The sequence below is a fragment of the Nomia melanderi genome, chromosome 5, assembly GCF_051020985.1.
Source record: "Nomia melanderi isolate GNS246 chromosome 5, iyNomMela1, whole genome shotgun sequence".
Lineage (NCBI taxonomy): Eukaryota > Metazoa > Arthropoda > Insecta > Hymenoptera > Halictidae > Nomia > Nomia melanderi.
In genome coordinates, this window is record NC_135003.1 from 18,365,187 (window position 1) to 18,386,532 (window position 21,346).

Genomic DNA, 21,346 nt, shown 5'->3' on the forward strand with positions numbered 1-21,346 from the left:
CGTTTGGTGGCTGTCAGCTATACTCGACGATCGTACCAAAAGGGTCAACTGGTGAGGCAGTCCCCGACGTTCCCGAAAATTTCATTCCCTTTCCCGAGCTCACGTATCTCGTCGTTTGTTCAGTTTCTCGCCCGGAGGCAGAGAGAAACTCGGCATTTTTTTTTCGTTCAATTCGAGATTCGACGTTCGAATGGAAAATAAATAAAATCGCCGTCCCTTCGAAATCGAAAGCGGAATCCCCCCGCCACCTCACCGTTCAAGGGTCAATGGAACGCCGTACAAGGTTCACCGCGTCTACAAGGAAATAACATTTTATTTGAAACATTTCTCTGTACAGCATATATAATCCAAGATGTTTGACCAGAATTACTTGTTACCCCGCACCAGTCACGGGATACGCTATTTACATTCACCCCATATCTCCGAGTCGAACGGATTCACGCCGCGGAAGTAGGGACGCGGCTTAACGCCGCGCGTCCACAGGAAACATCGCTACCGGTAGCTCGCTCGCTCGCTCGTTTTCTCGATCCGCTCGAGAACGGAGGCGCGTCGATTTTCAAACTGCCGCGAGAACGTCGCCGCTCGAAAATACTTGCTCGCTCGCGCGCTGCTCGCGGCACGAAAGAACGGGAGCGCGAAGCTCGCGGCGTTCCCTCGTTCCGCGAGATCCTCTTCGACCTAACCTTGCCAACGTTCGAACGTCCTTTCGCGTGCTCCTCGCCGGACGCGAAGCGATCGAATACTCTCGAGCGGCGCGTTGCGCTTGGAGGCGACGATGCGAAGTAGTCCCCGCTTGACAGACACTGACACGGAACCACTTGACGAACATTATCGAGGGAAGCGCGCGTTCGGAGAGTCAGCTGTCGTCTCTCGATCCGCTCGCTCCTTGAGCGCATCGGAGACGGTACAGAGGGAAACGGTCGGAGCGAAACGAAGAGGAAGATACTCTACCCGTGGAATACCCGACGAGCTCTCCGGAGGATCGCAAGCTTAAACTTTCCTTCTTCGAACGGTGAAAATTTCTGAGATATCAAAGATGGTCCCTAGACGTTCCTGAAATTGGGTTTCTGTTCTGGTTACGGTAACGTGTCCCTCTCGCTCGGCGAGACACGAGCTCGTCGCGTTAGCGGATCCGCAACGAATTCTGCCAACGCTTCGGATCCGTATCTCGTCGCGCGAGAAGCGTCTCTCGTCGTGTATCCCGTGGATCGGGACCGGAGGAAAACGCTCGGAAACACGGACAATGCTTCTTTTCAGAGCATCCTCTCTCCTGTCACTCCTCTACTCCCTCGGCATCCGCGATACACCCGCCCCCCCTCCCCGCCGCCGCCACGGTCCGGACTTCCTTCGGTCTCGCTCCTCCTTTCGCCGGCGATCTTCTTCTTCCTCTTTCCCCGGTTCTCGATTCGAGATTCTCGCGCCTCCCTCCCGTGCATCGGGCCGCGCGCGCGGTTCTTCGAACGATTCGAATCGAATCGGACTCGCCGCGATCGACCGATTCAACGTCAGCCCTCTCTCTCTCTCTCTCTCACTCTCTCTCTCCCCCGTCCTCTCGCTTGGCTCCTGCTTCGATCAAACATCCTCGCCCATACGCTACACGCGAATATTCTATTTTACTCGGCGACGCAGCCATGAATAAATTAACCGTAGAAAAGTTTCCTCTTTATACAAATGTAATATACAATGTACATGTCTATAGATCTACGCGTGTACAGGGTGTTCGCGTTGCCGTCGCGGCCATCGGCCGCCGCCGCCGTGACGGCGACCGGCTTCGACGATCCTCTCTCGCGGCGCTCGGTACGCGATCGGTCGGACCGGGGGAAACCGGAACAGGAAGATTGCTCGCGCGATTTCGTCGTTTCTCGGGCGAATAAATTAACCGATTTCGCTGGCGCTTCGACCGGTCGGGATTCTGCTCCCCGAGCAGACCGAACGCGGCGCTTCCGCGGGCCGCCGCGCGACCGTCGACGCGTTCGCTTGGATACAATCGTCGAAGGACGCGTCTCGGATATTCTCCAGCGCCGAGCTTCGAAGGATCGAAAACGTGTTACAAAATGTATAAAATCTGCGCTTCGACCGGCCGCAAAAGGAAGCGTTCGAAGAGCCGGGGATCGGAACGAGACCGATCGGCCGCCGCTTGGTGGAACAATTTCGAGAGCGCGGATTCGTTGCGGAAAATGGCGGGGATTCTTCCTCTTCTGTTTTCCTGTCTCGCCGGCGCCCATTCACGAGCGACGTTGCGACGGGCAACGGTAACGCGGACACACCGTACAAGACGCACACACGCATTTATACGCGCGTATTCGTATACATACGTGCTCGTGTTTAATATACTTTAGCGTTTCTCCTATTTACCATCGTTCCCTCGCGCTCTCGCTCTTTTTCTCTCCTCCTACGCTCGAGGATCCGCTCTCTCTCTCGTCCTCCGTGTGTGTGTGCGCGGACTATTTATATATTTAATCGTGTACAGACCTATCTATACGTAAGTGGTATGTCTCTGCGTAATACGCACGCTCGCGTACCTTTCGTCAACCTCTTTCTCGCCCTCTCCCTCCATTCGCTGTTCGGCCATCCGGCAAACTCCAAGCTCTCGATCACCACGCACACCCCTTTCCCTCGAGACGCACGCAGACAGACAACCATACAGACGGACATACGGACAGACACGCGTACATACATACCGACAGACAGACAGACAGACAGACAGACAGACAGACGCACGCACGCACACACCCACGCAACCCGTCTCCCTCTCATTCGCGCGCGTCCGCGCGCATGGAAGAGAATAATAAATAATGAAAACACTCGCGACGCTCGTCGGACGCGCGAACTCGTCCGAGCCTCAACGCACGTAATAAAACCGTTTGTCTCTCTCTCTCGACTTAAATGCAACTTGCTTGTACTTGATGCGATTGATCCACTTTGCTCCCGTGTATGTGTTCGAGTGTGAATGTTCCTCTGTGTGTGTGTGTGTGTGTGTGTATGTGTGTACGCGCGTGTGCGTGTGTGTGTTGCGATCGCCCGGGCCGCTCGAGCCCGGCACCCCCCGCGGACGAGACTAGAGTGTAGCTCGGGGTCCGTTCAGAGTTCCGGGGTGACCGGGTCGAGCAGCCTCTTCTCCGGGTCCCTCGAGTCGCCGATGTCGTTCGCGATCGGATGGTGCCTGCCGGGGTTCGCCGGGTTCCCGGGGTTGTTGGGGTTGCACCTGCACCCCTGCGCGGCGTGCCGGGCGTAGCAGAGCTCGCAGAGGCTGACGCAGCCCTTGAACGGCCAGTAGCAGAGCAGGCAGGGCATCAGGAGGGTGAGGGCGCCGAGGCAGGCCCACCTGGAGGCCTTCTTGTTGCCGGTGCAGGAGCACGGCTCGTCCGCGCAGCTGCCGGCCGCCTCGCCGTCGATGCCGCCCGGCCCGCTGCCGTCCATGCAGTGGTAGAACAGGCCCTTCACGCAGCACAGGCATGACGCGTAGTCGAGGACAGTGTCCGCGGAGCAGAAGCACTTGTTGTCGCACAGCCACTTGCTGGGCAACGGGGGCGGCTCGCGGCACGACTCGCACCGGCATCTGCCGCAGAAATTGCACATGATCGACAGGCCGGCCGGGTCGTAGGTCCTGGAGGCGAGGCTGTTGGCCGGCTCCTTGGTGAACGAGACGGGCTGCTTGGTGACCGCGTTCGACACGGCCGAGCCGGTGGTCGCGGTGGACGCGGCCGCGTTCGCCCCGGCCCCGTTCGAGCCGGCGCGAAACGCTTGCCGGCTCCTGGCCGCGTGCAGTCGATGGTGGGTGCCGGCCACCGTCGATCCATCGGTCGCGCCCTTCTGCCGTTGCTGCCGCCTCTCGATCTTCGGGCATTCGGTGGCCAGCCGCTTCTCGTCGTCCAGCCGGCGCTCCTGGTTCAGGCAGCAGTGCTTGAACGGCGCCTCCACGTACTCGTTGATGGTCCGCTCGCCGTCCGGACGGGGCACGGTCAGGCTGACCTCGCCGATGGGACTCCTGGGCGGCGTGTCGGCCGCGGTGCCCGACAGCAGGCCCCCTCTGGGGCTGGCCGCCGAGTCGCTCGGCGCGTCCACGGGCCGGGGCCTGCTGCGGAAGGTACTCGAGAGGGGGCTGAGGGGCGCGGTGACCGGGACGATCCTGGGGTTCGGAGGGGTCGACGAGACGTTGGGGACGACGGTCGTCGCGGCGGTGCCGGACGGTGGCACCCGCGGCGGCGGGAACGGCCGGTTGTGGTCGTGCACGCGGATCGGCTGGACGACCTGCACCGGTCGGACGACCTGGACCGGTCGGACGGTCGAGGAATGCGCGTCTCCGTCGTCGGTGTTCGCGGCGTCGGTGCCGCTCGCGTCGAGGCCGATTCCGCTGGTTGCTTGCGAGGAGGGTGGCCGCGAGAGCGGCGGGATCGCATTGTTCTGCGACATCGGCCGACCGGGTCTCAGCCCGAGATGCTCGGCTTGGTAGCAAGCCGCTGCGTCCACGGGATGCTGGTTCCGGTGCTCCTCCTTCTTCTTCGCCTCCAGCTCTTCCTCCTCCTGCCAATGATTCGGGAAACGGACACCGGCGGCGACCACTCCTGCTGGTCCTCTTTCCCTTTCTTCTCCTTTTCGATTCGCTCCCGGCGACGCTGACGCTGGCGGGGCTGCTCCTCCGATTCGACTCGGCGACGGGGGCACTCTGCCGGCCGATCCTGTGTCAGCTCTTCTCGCTGATGGTGCTTCTGGTGACGATGGTGACGTGGAACCACGAACCAACAAAGCCGACGACGACGATGCCCGCTCGCTAGCCCATTGTTCGACGGCTCTCGGTGTACCTGGAGGACCTGTCGTATGCTGCTGATCCTGCTGTTGATGCTGTTGCTGCTGCTGCTGCTGCTGCTGCTGCTGCTGCTGCTGACGATTCGTTGACTGAGTCGGGGTAGTGAGTGTCGCCTCGTTGATCCGCACTGCCCAGCCCGCGCGAGGTGGTGGCACTCTCGACAAGGGCGTTCCATTAGCGAGGATGGTGTTCGATAATGCTCCGCGTCCGCTTCCTCTCGCCCTCGCGACACGCGCTTCATCCCCACCTGAAAATCATAAACGATACTTTAGCCGTGTGTTCCTCATCCATTCGAGTCGTTTTTAAATCAAATCGTATTGGTGTCGCGGAGAATGAATTAGTCCCTAACGCTCCGCCAGCTGTCGCGAACTTGTCCAGGTGCGTTAGGGCTCTTCGAGTCCTATGTAGAGTTTAATAATAATAGTACAATTTTTCTACGTTTATTTATAACCAAACGAAACATAGAACAAAGCGGGTATCGGACCTCCGTAGCCCAGAATGATCGAGCGAATAATAAATGTTAAACTGTCGAAAAGGTGGAGCTTCATTGTCAAAGACAGTATAATTTCGCAACGGTTCGCGAATTTGAATTGCTAAAGCTAAGACACACAGTTCCAGATGCTATCTCCGTTGCAGGGAGCTTAAATACTGCTCGGCAAACTTTTAAATATTACCAGCGCGTATGGAAATGTCATCGATCCGTTAAAGGTTAACCGTCTGTCTCTAAACATTCGACAAAAGAACGCGGGGTTCGAATGTTTCACGGTTTCAACGCGCGGTTATCGTGGAAGATATTGGCACAGTTGGTTTTCGTTTATTCGAAAGTGAACTTCGTCCAAGCAAAACGGCGCGATTCGTTAGACCGCGCGCCGGTCCCGTTCCAGAGAGAACCACCGCCAGCGCTCGGAGAGAGGTTCGGAGACTCAAAAGCGATATTCGGATCACACCTTCGCGAGCCACGAACGATGCCTAATGCGCGGTTCGCTACCTACGTGGCTTCGAGGTAGGTTCGGTCTGGCTACGTGGGCGAACCGCGATGCGAGTGGGCGCACCGCGGCCCGTGCACCGCGGTTTCTTGATTCAGTGGTCACCGGCCCACTCGAAGCGCCCACAGTTCTGGAAGAACCGAGCGTTTTGTTCGGCCGCGACCAATCGCGTCCTCTCCGCCTATCCGCCGATGCTCGCCGGATTCTTTCCGCTAGGAACTTTTCGTTCCTCTCGCGACGTCTTCGGATCTTGGACGAACGTCTAATAGTAAACGTGATCGACTCGACGCTTCGAAAACTGCGACGTCTCGTTTCGCTCGGTCGGTTTCGGAGTACGTTGGACTGCGAGACACGTTAACGCTCGGCCAATGTAAATACGCGAGAACTACGCGCGGCGGAGGAGAAGAGAAACGAGCCGATTCGCCTCGCGAACGGTCGAAACGCTCGTCGCTGGAATAATTGGAGAGCAACGCGGCACCGTAGGTAAGCCCGATGACATTAAATCTGGCTCGTAATCCGTTCAACACCGGCTCTCTCGACCCACTCTCCGAGTGCCTACAGAACTGGAAGAAACGACGTTCGTTCGCACAAGACCGATCGCGCGTCCTACACGCATCCGCTGTGTAGGTACCAGGATCGTGCGACGATGCCGGCGCCCCGACGCTTACGAAACCGAATACATTAACTTCCTGTGCTCTGCTATTCAATCTTCCCCCTTTAGGAAGCGAGACCCGCTGATTTACACCGTCTAGAACGCTGCGACCGCCGAGCGGACGACACAACGGACTCTCGAGAGCCATCCGATTAGCCGACGAAATCGTGAGACCGAGGCGAACGATCGTCGCTCACCGTCCGTTATTTAGAGTAGCCTCGTTGATCTTGACAACGCTGTTTCGAACCTGGACGTTTAACATTCCGCGTCTCCTTTCGTTCAGTCACCTTTACACCGACTCCCACGTTCTCGGATCGAACAGTTTTCCAATTTTTCCTTCGCTTTCCGTTTCCAGCGAGCGACATTTGCCGCCTGACTTGTTTACCTTCACTCCGTAACCAGTTATTTGACAGTAAACCATACGTCAAGTACACGCGACACGACTGTAAGGATCGACCGAGCCCCTAGAGCCTCGATGTCACCCGACCGCGATCGTTTGCACGAATTTACAACAATGTTTCCGCCTGTTTGCGCCTAAAGCGTCGACGCTCGCAGAGAATCGCGAGAAAAAGCAACGTTTCTTTCGCGGACCTGTAAGAAACCGTTCGCCCCCGGATTGGATATGATCCTGGGATAAATGATGCGCGGAGTCGGCGAGGATCGATGGTATGCGGGCTCGAACACATGTCAAGCCGCGGCTCTCGGGTACGCGCGCGCTCTCGCTCGCGGACGCGAGAACGCGGCGCGGGTGTGTTCGTGGCCGAACAGGCTGCCCATTCAGAGGGTGCACTCGGAGAGGAATGCGCGGCCTATCGGCGACCGACTGCCATAGGTCAGAGCTTTTAGCGGCCGTATACGGCCGAGCGTAGATAAGGGGAGCGGTTCGCGAGCTTCTCCGGCCGGTGCACGCCCGCCGAATCTCCCTGCGCTCTGCCTATCCTCGCGCGGACCTAGATATTCCTCCTTATTCCGCTGCCAACCGACACACGGCTCCATTCACCAGCGAATCCGCGTCCATCGGGACCAATGAGAACAACTGTCTCAACACATTTTTAAGAAAGAGAAGCAGGAACGATTGTTCATTTCTTCGCGTTACAATCCCTGCATTACGCCACTATCAGCCTAGTTTCACTACTAAACGGTTTCATTCGGCATCGGTTACCTTGCGGGTTACGGTTGTTTTCAAGTAGGTTCACGATCACCAGCCTTCGATTTCGATTTATGGGGCGTTGAAGAAAGTAGATTCGAATTTCCATCGAAAATAACAGAGAAACGAAAGAAAGCGCCTCGTTCGCGCGTGCAGTTCGTTTTGTCAGGGTAGCCGAGGGAAGATAAGCGGCGAGTCGAGCTCTCAGCGACTCGGATTTGCCACGCGGCTCCGTTTCTGCCTCGAAACGTCGCTAGGAACAGCCGGATGACCTGAAAATCTGCTGGCCCGAGCCGCGAGGCACGCGTACTCATCGGAGCAGCAAATTTCCTACCATGTAAACGGTTTTAACGAAGCCGGAGCCGAGTCTACGAGCCGGATAGTGGATTTCGAAGAATTTTCTAGATCGAAGGTCTTCCAAGAGCATCGATTTCGCGAGGATTACAGCGGCGAACGGTTTCGAAACGAGTCGGCGAGCTCGCGACCGCCGATAGTCGGGGACAGCGAGTCGCTCGACCGACTTGTGAATCAGCCTGTAGACGCGCGCGAAACGAGGGGAGATTCCGAGGAAGATTGCTAATCACGTAATTGTGACACGACGATCGGTTTGGCAATATCCGCGTGCCGGCGACGGCGACGATACCGTCCAATATTTCGCGTACGGTCACGTTCCGCATTCGTTCGGCGTTCCTCATTGTCTGGTCGCGCGCGGAATGACAATGAAGGGGAGCGCGTTGTTTTCCCGTGCACCGAAATCGCGACGGCCGATTGTCTCGCGCTGCGAAACGCGAGCGTGCTAGAATACGTGATCAAATTAGCGCGCGGATAAGAATTCGTCGAGTCGGCGGCGCACCGCGCGATCGAAGGAAACGTAAAGGCCACGTTTTGCACGTACGCGAATGCAAATTATTCAGAAATTCGATTAACGAGTTGCATAGGTGTCTAAACCTGGAGTTTAGTTAATGATTTTAGCACAGAAACCTGTACGATCGGACCATGGATGCACGAAACAACACCGTTTCGAAACTGCGTCCCCCGAGGAACGAGGAATAATTTTTAAGCGACGTTCCGGTAGAGATACGCTTTGATTCCCGGCGGAAACGCGCGCGATAAGGCCGGACGTGCTTCCTCGGCGCGCGTGGTTTCCGTTCGATCGAGTTATCCGGTGCCGCGGAACCAGCGATATCGTCGCCTACGGTTCTCCGGAACGCGACGTTCCCGTGACTTTACGATCAATCTCTTCGCCCCGTGAGTTTTCCCCGCGACTACGCTCGAGCATCACGCTATCGTCGACAGTTCTCGAAGGAGCTACGGTATTTCACGTTCGTGACGAGCGTTAACCGACGATAACGGCGAGGCAACCGTAAGATCGAGGTACGAATCTCCGAGTTGTTTAAATGCCAAAGTAACCGCGAGCGACCGCGTCGTTATCACGGCGGTCCACTTTTTCGCAACGAAATGTGAGGCAGATACGCCCAGTGAGACATCCTCGTCACAATTACGCTACAGTTTCGGCCCGATTGCTAATCTCGCGAAGCTTATCTCTGGACTGCGGATCTTCTGCGTTTGCAATATACGCGGCGGCCTCAACCGCGATATAGTAAACAGTTTAACCTCTTCAGGGACGAGTTGCTCGAACACGGAATGCCGCGGCACGTTTTCCAAGACGACTGCAATAAGCACTCCGAGTACGGCCGTGTTCGACAGCGCACGCGAGTGGACAACAGTGCAGGAATCCTCTAGGTCACCGGATGATTAGATACAGCGAAATTATCGAGTTCGATGCCTAACGTTAAGCTACGAATGCCTAGCGATTAAGCCGACTTTTTTTATATTTCCCAATTTCGATGAATTTCAATGGAACATACGATACTCTTGATAGTTAATCGATTCACTCGTTTCTCCGCTCGTTCTAGGTGATAAACCCTTCCTTGTACAACTCCCGAACACGCTGTACAATCATTTCCGAAGCCGAAACATTAATTTTCTCTTCTCGCATCGTCTTCCGAGCGACTCGCGTCGATCACACGGGATTTCTCCCCGTACTTCCACGGCACTGTTTCACTGTTCCGGTATTCGCGAGAAACCGGAAGCGCGCGGCGCAAGCGACGGATGGTGGACTTACTGAAAATTCATGGGACCAGCTGAAATCCAGAAAAGAAGACGGTCTCGGCCCAGTCCCGGCCAGGGTATCCTCCGGAGGCGCGTCTGCAGTTTTCCCGGAGGACGCGGGCGCGCGGCGCGCGGGATCCGCTCGCGGGTGGTTCGCGGGAGCTCGACGATGGGTCACGTCGGTCCCGGGACTCCGTCCGGCCGCGCGGGACGAACGGAACGGACGCGTATCTACGGACTTCCTCGAATTCCAGGGGGGACGACGGGTGCCGGTGGTCTCTCGCGCGCGGCCCTCTCATCGGTCTCGTTCTCCCGCTGGCGTGCTCATTTCCCGTCCGCTAATGTTTCCGGGTATCGGGACAGGACGATATCCTCCCCCTCCGGGTGTCTCTCGTTTTCGCCGGTTCGGCGTGTTGTAGCTGGTCGGGCGCGTCGGGACCCGTGACGCGCGGCTCACCACCAGACGACGGCACCGACGGCGGCTGCGAGGGGACGTCCGCTCGAGGCCGTTACACGCATCTCGCGCGCGCCGTACAACTTCCGCCGGATATCGTGCGTCTCGCTGCGCCTCCGACAACGGGACTTCCCCTCCAGCGACGCGGTGGAACACGTTCCGACGTCGGCGAGAGGGAGAGAGAAAGAGAGCGGCGAGCGCGCGCGCGGGCGGGGAGCGTCTCTGGGAATAGAGTGTCTCTCCGCTCTTCTCTCCACTCCGCTCCGCTTTGCTCCTCTTCTCTTCTGGTTTCGTCGATGCTCGCGAGTTCTCCACCACGAGCGGACGGGAAGAGGGTGAGAAACGAGGACGAGAGGACGAGGAGAGGACGAACGGAGGAAGAGAGAGAGAGACGTACGCGTGTGTATCGTAGACTCGTCGGACCAGCCAGCTCAACTACGACCGAAAGCACGGTTGCGAGAGACACGCGGCCGAACGATGAATGGAAGACGAGCGAGCGAGCGCGCGTGCGTGCGTGTGTGCGTGCGTGCGTGCGTCCGGTCGCGTTTCGGGGCGAGCCGGATCGGTTCGGATCGGATCGGGTTGACGGGCGTGCGTGCGCTCGGCGAAACGTCAAACAACAGAGCCCGAGAGAGGCGCGGCGGCTGCTGGCGAACGACTGACAACGAGCTCGCCGTCACCCGGTCGAGCCGGAAAGCCGGCTGCCGGCCGGTGGGGGTGACGGCCGCGGCCGCGATTGGCCGCGAGCGTCGCCGGCCTGCCTGGTGGGGGCCGCGACACTCATTCTGGGAGGGGAACTACGGCGCGGGGGGCGCGGAGGGCGACGTGTCGGCACCGACCGCGGGGGATGGGAAGGGAACGACCGAGAGAGCCAGTAGGACGAAACGGTGGGGGAGGGAGGGGAAAGCAGGAAGAGAGAAGGTGGGAAGGAAGCCATGAATGGCGACGGCCGGGCGAGGGGACGAGCGGAGAAAAACTGGCGTGTGTGTGCGCGCGCCCGCGAAACGGGCGGGGCGCGCGGAGGGGCGGCCGGACCGGCCCGCGGTAAGACGGAGAGGGTGCGAGCCGGCGGCCGCCCGCGAGGGACGGAGACGACGGAGGGCCGGTCGAGTTCCGTGCACGGTATGCCATCTGGCGATATCGTGGCCAACGACTCGTTCGCAACACGAAGCTTTTTATGAATGGGCGGAAGCTATCATTGAAGCTTTAGATTGAATGAAAACATTACCTATGTCGTCACACCGTGTACACCACCGGCGGCGTCGTCGCGGCGACAGTGACGCTCTTCGGACGCCTCTCTGGAGACCCGGCGCGCTCCTAGCGTTCGCATTTTTTCCACATTTTTTTTCGCTCTTTCTCTATCCGACTAGCTCTCCCTCGCTCTCCGCCTATTCCTCCGCGTTCCTCGCCGAGTCGCCGGCTTCGGGGGCGGCGACACGCGCGTCGCGCATCGCGCTCCGGGAAATTCGCGATCGAGCACCGATCCTCGCCACCGGTACGGGGATTTCAACGTAAGAATTCCAGTCTTTGCGATTTCGAGCCGTCGAGCGTCTCCGCTCGGAAGGTACCGGTGCTGGAAGCGCGAAACGGAGTCTCTGCCGATGGAGGCTGGACGGAGTATTCGTTGACGCGTGAAAGATCGAACGGAAGTCGATGGCGTAAACCGACTGGATACTCGAAGTTTCGCCGCGGCGGGGAACAAAGGTTTTTCAGAAGATCGGCTCCGAACGGCGTCGGTTCCGTTGGATCGTCGCGAATCGCTCGCAGCTAGCGATAAATAGAAGAATGAACGAGTACCGTTAACGTTTAATAGCGATGCCATTCTCGAGCCGCGGGAATCTTCGTGGCTCGTTAATTAACCGGCTCTCCCGCGTCCATCCGGCGAGCTTATTCGATCGGCGGCGCTCCTCTGCCCACGCGATCCTGCCGCGCGGACGACGGTTCCATTATTCGGGACGTGTCGGACCGATCGACCGCGACAGATGTTCCGTTAATGTCGATTCGAAGGTCGTCGGCCGAGTTTGTCCCCGTCGGACACGCTATCTTTCATTCAACGCGCCAACCAGTGGGCTGGATCGGAAAAATGCCGGTCGTTTTGTTACAACTCTTCGACCACGGAAGGTATCGGGATGAAATTTCGACTAAAATTCACTACAAAATTGCTACTCGACCATGACAATCCTGATTGTAATATATTTCACGTTTATCAAATAGTTTTTTAACTCGTTCCCAAGATTCATAGTTCAACAACCAAAATACATTAAGTAATCCTCGAACTTCCATAGAGTTAATTAACGAAAAAATCGCAGATCCACGACAGCCACTATTGAAACCGATCCAGAAAACGTTACGTAAACCAGTTGTCAGGTCACGGGAACCCGATAGCTTCGAAACTGAGTCATTCGACGCGTCGCGCATAGAAATTTCAATCGTTCCGATCGAATGTCGGCCGATGCTAATCGTAATCGATCATCTGCTCGCGTTATGCCGAGCCAGCGACTCAGCGACGGTAACAGGTGCGCGTCGGAGGAGTCAGCGACGGATCCGAAAGCGGTTCACAGCTGATTTCACTGTTCCGCCTCTGAGTTTCTAGCACGGAAGGAAAATCTGCGAAAGTCGCGCGGGATCGTCGCCGAGCGTCGCGCTCGAGCCGCTGTACCGTTTAACGCGTCGGCATGTCGCGGGGATTTCCAGCGTTATCCCAGTTTCCCGTGTTATCCTTTCCCGACAAAGACGAGCGGTATCGCCGCTGCATATTCGCGACTCCGCGTCGAATTATCCAATTATCTTACGTATCGCAATCCCTGCCGAGCAGCTCGGAAACCTCCGGGACCGGCGCAGTAATCAGCGCGTTAAAAACGGAGAACCCAGCGAAACGGACGCCGTTGATCGCCGGTCTCGAGCGGAATCGCTCTTTCTCCTCGTTTCTCGTCCGATCGTGCGAACGTTCCCGGTAAAAGGCGGCTCGCAATTCCGTAATCGCGTTCCAACTGGAAAAACGGCGACTTCCTACGCGTCGCTGCTCGACGGCAGGAGCAGCGACGAGGATCAGCTCCGAGAGAAACAGAGAGAGAGAGAGAGAGAGAGAGAGAGAGAGAGAGCGAGTGATAAAGAGAAAGGTGGGAAAGGGAAGAAAGAGAGAGCGAACCGGCGGAGAGGAATCACGACTGAATGAGCGGCGAGCGTACTCCACTATCGATACGCGAGTCGGTGTAGCGTGTTCACGGGTGTATCGTTGATTCAGCGGCGCCAGTCGCCCCGGTGCGCGTAAATGCGCGCGGCCGTACTACGATGAATCCTTTCGTTCCATTTCGTTTAGTCTTGGTGCACCTACCCAGAAACCTATCTACCTACCTACCCAGCTAGCCGACTACCTATGTACCTACCTACCTACCCACCAGCTATCTACCCATCTGCCTCGACTCTCGTCGAGGTGTTCGATCACGAGCGGAGGCCCCGGTCGTCGAGTCGACTCGACTCCGAGTCGCGTCTCTTCGCCGAGTCTCTCTTCAGCCAGCGTTCAACCGAGAACAACCAGAGAGAGAGAGAGCGAGCGACAGACAGCGGAGAGAGAGAAAAGAGAGAAGAGAGAGAGAGGAGGGTACGGATAGAAAAACGGAACGAGAGGAAGGGATGGGCCGTCTCGTTCTGCCGCGTTACACGCTTCTATATTTATCCCACTCATTAATTCTATCCTCGTCGCGCACCGTTCATTCATTCGATCCTCCGTCCCCCCTCTATCGCGTACCTGCCGCGTTCACCGTCGTCGTCGTTGCGTCCGTCTCTCTCTCGCTCCGCCGCGTACGTACGTTCATTCAGCGCCTCTCTCTCTGCCCGGCCACTTTCCACTCGTCTCTCTGCCGCCCCCTGTTCCTCGTTCTCTCCGGCATCGCGCGTCTCCGTCCGACGCGACGGGAACCCAGTCCCGTCCCGCTCTAGCCGGGTGCGCGCACCTCGTTCACCGCGCTGCGGCTCGCCTCTTTTCCTACGACGTCCTCCTCCAACCTTCCTCGTCCTCTCTCGCTCCGCTTCCTTCTCGTTCTGGTTCGTTCACTTAGTCGCGCAACTAGCCACGTCGCTCCCACTCGCTCGGCCACCCCTCCCCCGACACCGCCGACACACATATGCCAGGGGCGTACCTACCACGGGCACCCACGATTCTTCGGGAACCCAACCCCCTTCGGGATTGCTCGGAGGACTTTCTACCCTGAGTTTTATTCAGGGTGTACTCGTCTCGCTCGGAGGAACGTTCGATTCAGGCCGGAAAAGAATCGAGGAAATCAATGTTTTCGCTTTTGGAATGATTGAACGGGGTATTCGGGAGCTGTAAAGAGGGCACTTTGTCGCCTGAACGTTATTCGTTTCGTGAACATTCAGAGAAATCAGGAGGCATCGAAACGTCGACTTATTTGCGATTAATTAGACCAATAGTTAATCCTGTGTGTGTGTAATAGCTTCTAGGATGATATCGAGTATTCTGTTAGTGTGTTGGAGCCTTCCTGGTCCCAAGCAACGCAAAGAATCAGTGAAGTTAATGATCAAGGGAACGTGCCAGGTTGATTAACGCCGATACACCGACTGATACCGCGATTCCTAGTAAATTCCTAGCTTCTAACTGTTTCCCAATGAGATTGGCGTTGCGTGTCTGTATGCGACGATACTCGAGGTGTTAAGCCTTGAAACATTTGCTTTCGGTATACCGTTGTCGCTCATAGGCGGCCGTAAAATGTCAACAACAATCGTGGCAAGGCTCGCTTAGATCAAACGCAAGCGAATTCTGATTCAACGATTACATCTTCGTTAGTCGTATTACATAAACGTGATTGCTTCGGACCGGTTTGATTCAGTTGAGTTCGGTGTTCCCGTGTTTCCCGAAGGGTTAAGGGAGGCAACGCGACGCGGACACGAGAGCCGAGCGAAATCGCGGCGAGCGTTATCTAGCCGCGTGGCGGGCCTGGCCGATCGTGTGTCAACGCAGATCCTAGTTGCGTAATGCCGCACTTCCGGGTCGCGGTGTTCGCGCCGCGCCGCGCCGCGCCGCGCCGGCCACACGAAAACTAAATAGCATAGATAAACGACTGGTATCGGGTCGCGTTTCTGCTCAGCAATATCGCAGCGCAATGTTTCCTCGATGCAACGGCCGCGACAACGCGTCGACCGGCCGATATGCCGTTGAAAATTGCGTGCACCGACGCCCGCTTATCGTCCTCGAGCAACTCGACAATTACCCCGATCCGCGTGCAACGATCTCCACCGCGAGAACGAGAATGACCGTGTTCGACTTGCGTTCGCCGACTTGCGAATGCTTTATTTCCCTATGGAACGAGAAACTTTCGTTATTAGGAATAGAATAGCAACGATTATCGGCTCGTGAGCGAATAAACAAGACCAAGACTTGATTCAAAGTTCGCAAAAATTCTTGGGGTTTGCCCTTTGCTTAGCTTTTCAAGCATGGTGGGATATACTTTAACGCTCGAAAAGTTAAAGTCACTCATAGTCGTACAGTTGAATATTCCACTGAAAGTTCTTCGTCCTGGCGGTGCTATGAACTAACGGTAAACGTGAGTAAGTGAAAACTATACGAGTGGAAAGGCGTTAATAAGTTACTGTCGTGATTAAAGTTAGCGAATTGCGTGGTGAATTCTATGCAGCTCGGCTTTTCCTCTCGAAAATCGTGAGTCTCAAAGAGTTGGGGGGCTGAATTTCGCGTTTCCCTTGTTACACGCTCCTCGAACGGGTCCGTCGAGCGACGAGCAACGAACACGAGCGGCGACTTCACTGTTCGAGTCGACTTCCGAGCGACTCGACGCAGCTGGCGCTGCTCGGGGAGACTCGGTTTTCCAACGAAGGAACACGATTTCGAGGGGAACGGGGTTCGACGCGATTTCCGCGAGTTCCGGACAGGGTCTCGCGGCCTCGGGGATACGCTACTGAAGCGTAGAAAGACAACCGCGCGCAGGAACGTTAAGCGAAGCGAGCGAGAACAGCCAAGTAAACTTTGACGAGGGCTTGGCTCGCCTCCGAGCAAACATCTGTGCGCTAAGAAATTTCTATATAAAATAAATTCCGATCCGCGGCTGCGATGTCGGCCAGCCCCTTCGGACCCACGGATCGTTTACGAATAATAATAACAACATCCTGTCTCTGCCACCTTTCCGCGTCTCTCACCGGAAGCTCCGATATTACGTTTTCCGAGAATTCTTCCTCTCGGACGGCGATCGAGAAGATTCACGAGGAAAGCAGACGTTCGACCACTTGTCCCGTGATTTCCTGTCCGAGTTTCACGCTCGTCGAACGTTTACGTTTGCTATGGAATTCTACGATTACTAGTAGAAAGACATCACTCGATTCGATTTGAAACGGATCGATACTCGTCGAGTTCTTGAAACGGGTTAATCGCGGAAATGAATCGAACGCCGATGTGACTGGACGTCAACGTTCATTCAGTTGCAATTCCCGAAATACGAACGCAACGGTGCACCGGGAGTAACATCTGGCAAGAGATCGACGAGAGCGTCTCGTACGAGCTAGCACCGTCCACTATGATTTCCACGTTCCCGAAATACGAACGGTTTGAACGGTGATTTCGGCTCGGTGAATGAAGCGTGGATCGATAGTCGTTAGCTCGAGCGTCGTTAATGGGTTCAGGAACGCGTGACACGGTCGCGAGAACGAACGGCGCGGCGAGTCAGCGAACGTCAAAGCGGCCGGTTTATTTCGAGCGTTTCCGATTCCTCGGGGACCGAGGCGCGCGGAGAGCGTCGGCGTGCACATCCGCCGAAACCCAATTACACAATGATCCGTGGAGGAAAGCCGCGCGGCGATCTGCCCGCCGAGAGAAACGGCGAGCGTCCGGTTCTCCGTTCCGGCTAGCGATGGGTTATCGAATCGTTTCGAGTACGTGCAAGCGAAAAATTTGAATCGCTTCGAGTAGAACTCGATAACCTCTAACTCTCGAGTGTCTCGAACGATTTCGACATCTCAACCGGGACGACCAGCCGACTCGAGTTCAGATTCATTTGTCAAACTATGCAATATCGAAACGTATCGTTGCACAGTGTTTTCTATATTCGTTCTCCATTCGTCGCGAACTGCGCGAGTGCTCGGAAGATGACACGGTCGAAAGGTTCGAAGGCCAACACACCAATTCGAGACCTTTCGAGAGCAGCAGGACCTCGAATCCTATTCCCAGTCGCATCCGAGCACCGGTGAAAACATCGAATCGCCTCGGAACTAAGACTCGAGCTAGCTCCGGCCCGCTCCGTTTCCTCGGCGCGTCGTTCCGCGTCGAACCGGAGCGAAACGGTAAAAGTTGACGGCGACGCGGCGGCCCGCGAGAGTTGACAGCGATCCAAAATATTTTTCTTTCAACGGGCCGTGTCTGTCACGAAGCCCGTCCACGCGAGCCCCGGTAAAATTAGAGACGCGCTCCGTCAAGTTATTTTAATGAGAATTCTGCTTCCCGCTGTGTCAAGATCGCGCGATTCTAAGGCGGCGCGCGTCTGCTATAGTCGTCCGGCACAAAGCTAGCTGCTCTCTCTATATCTTTCTCTGCGCTCGCTTTGCCCCCCTGGCTACCGCCGAACGGGAACACCTATTTCGCGGCAAAGTCAAGGTTTTCTATCAATGGCGGAGGCCGGTTCACGCGAGGAACGCTCGCGCTCGGAACCGCTAGGCTAGCTTTGATCCTTGCTCTCATCCTGTCGAGGTTCCCCTGGAGTACGCCGTCCGCGAATTTCAATTGTCACCGAGACGAGAAACGAGGAGGCCGCGATGCTGTTGAGCCGACACGGTAACTTTGCTGCTCGAACGCGTTTCTGCACCCTCACGGCGAGTAGAAAAAGCCTGCAACGAGCAGACACCTCGGCGAACGTCTACTCGACCGTTCGTATCCTTCGGAGATTTAAATTTCAAATTCGACGTATCATCCGGATCGCGGCGCTGGCCCCGTTTCAGCGAACATTGAAAACAATTTCGCAAGTAACCTTTCACTAGCGCGCGTCGAGCGCCGGCGAGGAGCCCGCCGGAAACACGGCACCCGTCATTTCTCGCGTTTACATCGGAATTATTCCAATTTCTCGGCAGGCAACACGACGTCCGAGCGCGCGCGGACCCTCGAGCGGGCGGGAAGGGGGGGCATCGATGCGAACGCCGGCATTGTTAACATTGTTCCCCGTTTCCGCGAACCGGGGATCGCTTTCTCTCGGGTTTCCGAAGGTTTCCGCGACGCGGCGAGCATTCCTTCGGGCGAAGTCCCGCGGAGATTTCGCCGCGGATCGATCGGACGCGTGATACGCGGCGACGAGGGAGGCGGACGAGCCTTCTCCGTGATCGTAATTCGTGAGGGGGAGTCGCGACGCGTTTCCAGGTAATATTCTACCGCGAACGCCGGAGACTCGAGACCCGTGGAAACGGCTTTCTCGATCCTCTCCGCCAGCTTTCTGCGCGTTTCCACGTCCGCGCGTGGCCGTCTAGGCGAGAGTAAACCTGCGTTTATACCACGGCGCAGGCCTCGGTTAATCCTTTACGCTCGGAAGGCTTTATCGTTGGAACTATTCGTCGCTTCCCGACGAAATATCGCGTTGCAGGACTGACACGAAGATAGATCGCGCGCGAATTAAACCTTTAGCTGCGCCAGAATTTTCCGTCGACGCGTGCTTCTAAGAAAGCGTATCGAAACCGTGGAAACACTGAAATCAGCTAGTTGAAACCAATCTAAAATAGTCATTTATGTAATACGTGACTAACGGAAGATGTAATAGTTGAATCAGAATTCGCTTACGTCAGATCTAAGCGAGCTTCGCCGCGACTATCGTCGATAACGTTTTACGGGGGATGAGGGAACGGACGAATGTATTTCGAATTCGACGATCTCGCAGGGAAACGGATCGCCCCGCGAGGAGCGCTTCCCGTCCCAGAACGAAGGTAACGCGCTCGAAAGGTGCGAATTCTTTCCAGCATTTCGCTCAACCCCATTCACAGCATTGTCTGCGACTGGAAACGCGCCGCCGCGCGACTTCTCCCTCTCTTCGTTCGTTCCTTTTCTTTTCACAGCGTTTCTTCAACTTTCCGCCGACGCGTTTCTACAGTGAAATGCGAATGGAAACGGAAGTTGCGGCCGGAGGCTGGCATTAGCGAACGCGGTACGCCTAATCGCGTTTCGATGCGGTGTTCATTTTCGCTAGTCCACGACTGAATTAAGGTTGAAGTAATACAATGAGTTTGGCAAAAGAGATTGTCAAATATCTTGTAGAGTAAACCGTGGCGAGTTGAGTTCAGGTTCAGCAGCGAAAGACTAATAGTTAAAATCAATCTTTTGCAAAAGCCTTTCGTTTAGTCGGAAGTTATACAATTCAATAAGAACAAGATCAACTGTTGACACACTGACATATCGTCCTGTTACGCCACTTCTGTCGGCACAGTTTTCGAGACGCTCTTCGCAATCGTCGCCTTGAATCTAATCTTTCGAAGGTGAGCGGAGAAGTTTTTCATCGCAATAAATGCAATACGATCGTCTGGAAGATCTTGTATGCGCGTCATTGACTCTCCTTCCTCGTTAGTCTCCGTTCTTCTAACAGTGTCCCCCTTCGGCCTGGTCTTCGACTGCTTCTGTTTGTTCCCTTCTTTTTCCCGAGCGACAGACGACAAGCTGAACGCGAGAAATCGGAGCAACGACGAGCTTTTGCACGACACTGTACGGTTTTGGCGCGGACTGTGCGGCCGCAGCTGACGCGAAACGGAAAGAGAGCAACGACACTCGGCAGATACAATAAGGAAATGAAGAAGCATAGTTGCGTAGCCGTTTTCCAGGATGTTGCGTCTTTTTGCCGGGGCCGCGCGACAGGGAACGACGGGCCGCGCACACACGCCCCACGCGGCGAAAACGTTACGACAGATGTGTGCTCTGCCCCGGAGCCGGGCCTCCGGTTCGCCCTGACAAGCCAAACTCGTCCGCGGGATCGCTCTGTTTTGACTAGAGGCACGAGCGAGCGGCCGCGCCGCCGCGGAAAATTAATCGTCGCGTACCGGGGCTTAATACGCTCGCAAATCTCGGCCAACGGATCGGCCGTAAATCCGGCTTCGCCGCGAATTCCTCCTCCGACGGCTCTCTCGGATTATCGGACTCGGATTTCGCGATCGCCGCGAGACGAATCGATCGACGACGTTAATGCGATTCCTGATTTCGCTCGGGGACGATTCGACGCTTTTATAAAGGAAGTTTCGATGACTAGTTCGAGTGCTCGGTTTCAGCGTCGACGCGTAAATATCTGTAATGCTCGTGGATGCAGACGATGGCGATGGTCGTTCTTTAGTCTTAGTATCGTAAAGAAACAAATATTAACGATCTGAGAGTATGAAATCTTGATCGAACTCGAGAGTCAACTAATTAACAAAGAAAGGAAGAATTGTGTTAACGAACTTGTTCAGTCGAAATTCACCGATAACGAGGTGTTCCCGTTTCTAATTCGCAACGAAGGTGAAAAGACTAAGGGCATTGGACGACAGGTGAAAAGGACGCGAGGTGAACGGGATCGATCGCGTAAACGAAACGGCGCGGAAACAAGGGAGCCCCATCGGCGACGGTAGGTCGGACACTCGCCGCTTCCGGTGTTCCGTGAAACGCGTTCCCGAATGGAACGCCGGCTCGGTGGGACCTCGGTTCGGCCGGTTTCGCGGAAACGCGTTTCGGGCGGCGTTTCCCGGGAAGCAGGAAACGAGCCGGGCTCGTTTCGATCGGCCGGTTCCAGAAACGGATGGGTTCGAGTCCCGCGCCGCTCGGCTGAACGAAGATCGATCGATGCCCGCGTCCGAGAACTAACGGTGACTCGATACGGCACGGTTTTATCGTTCAACTCGGAAACCGATCCGTTTCGCCGTCCCCGGGGGAGCTCGCGTTCGTCCGGCGACGAATAATTCCGCTGGAACGCGTAACGCGATTCGTAACAGCGGATCGTAATAATAATCCGACTTTATTGCACGCGCGATCGTTAAAACGAACAAAGAGGAAAGAGGAGGAACGATATTTCCTTTAATAGTCTACCGTATAAAATAAGGGGGATAACGATGATACGGATGACCGAGATCCAGCGTCTTCCAAACAGCGTTGTTAATTAAATCTAATCCCGAACATTTTAATGCGGGCGTACGGCTTCCCGATAATTTCACAGACATAAACGATTCCTCGTCA

General features: G+C 56.1%; 1 protein-coding gene across 1 annotated transcript in view; it reads right to left on the reverse strand.

Moving 5' to 3' along the window:
• Nucleotides 1-295: 295 nt before the first annotated feature.
• The window catches only part of sty (sprouty signaling antagonist), a gene marked incomplete at its 5' end in the record, with an annotated part of 37,938 nt that continues 16,887 nt past the window's right edge, over nucleotides 296-21,346 (reverse strand). Inside the window, one exon of the mRNA XM_031971396.2 lies at nucleotides 296-5,054. Within this exon, the coding sequence (XP_031827256.2) occupies nucleotides 3,082-5,054 (1,973 nt within the window). The remainder of the gene's footprint in view (nucleotides 5,055-21,346) is intronic.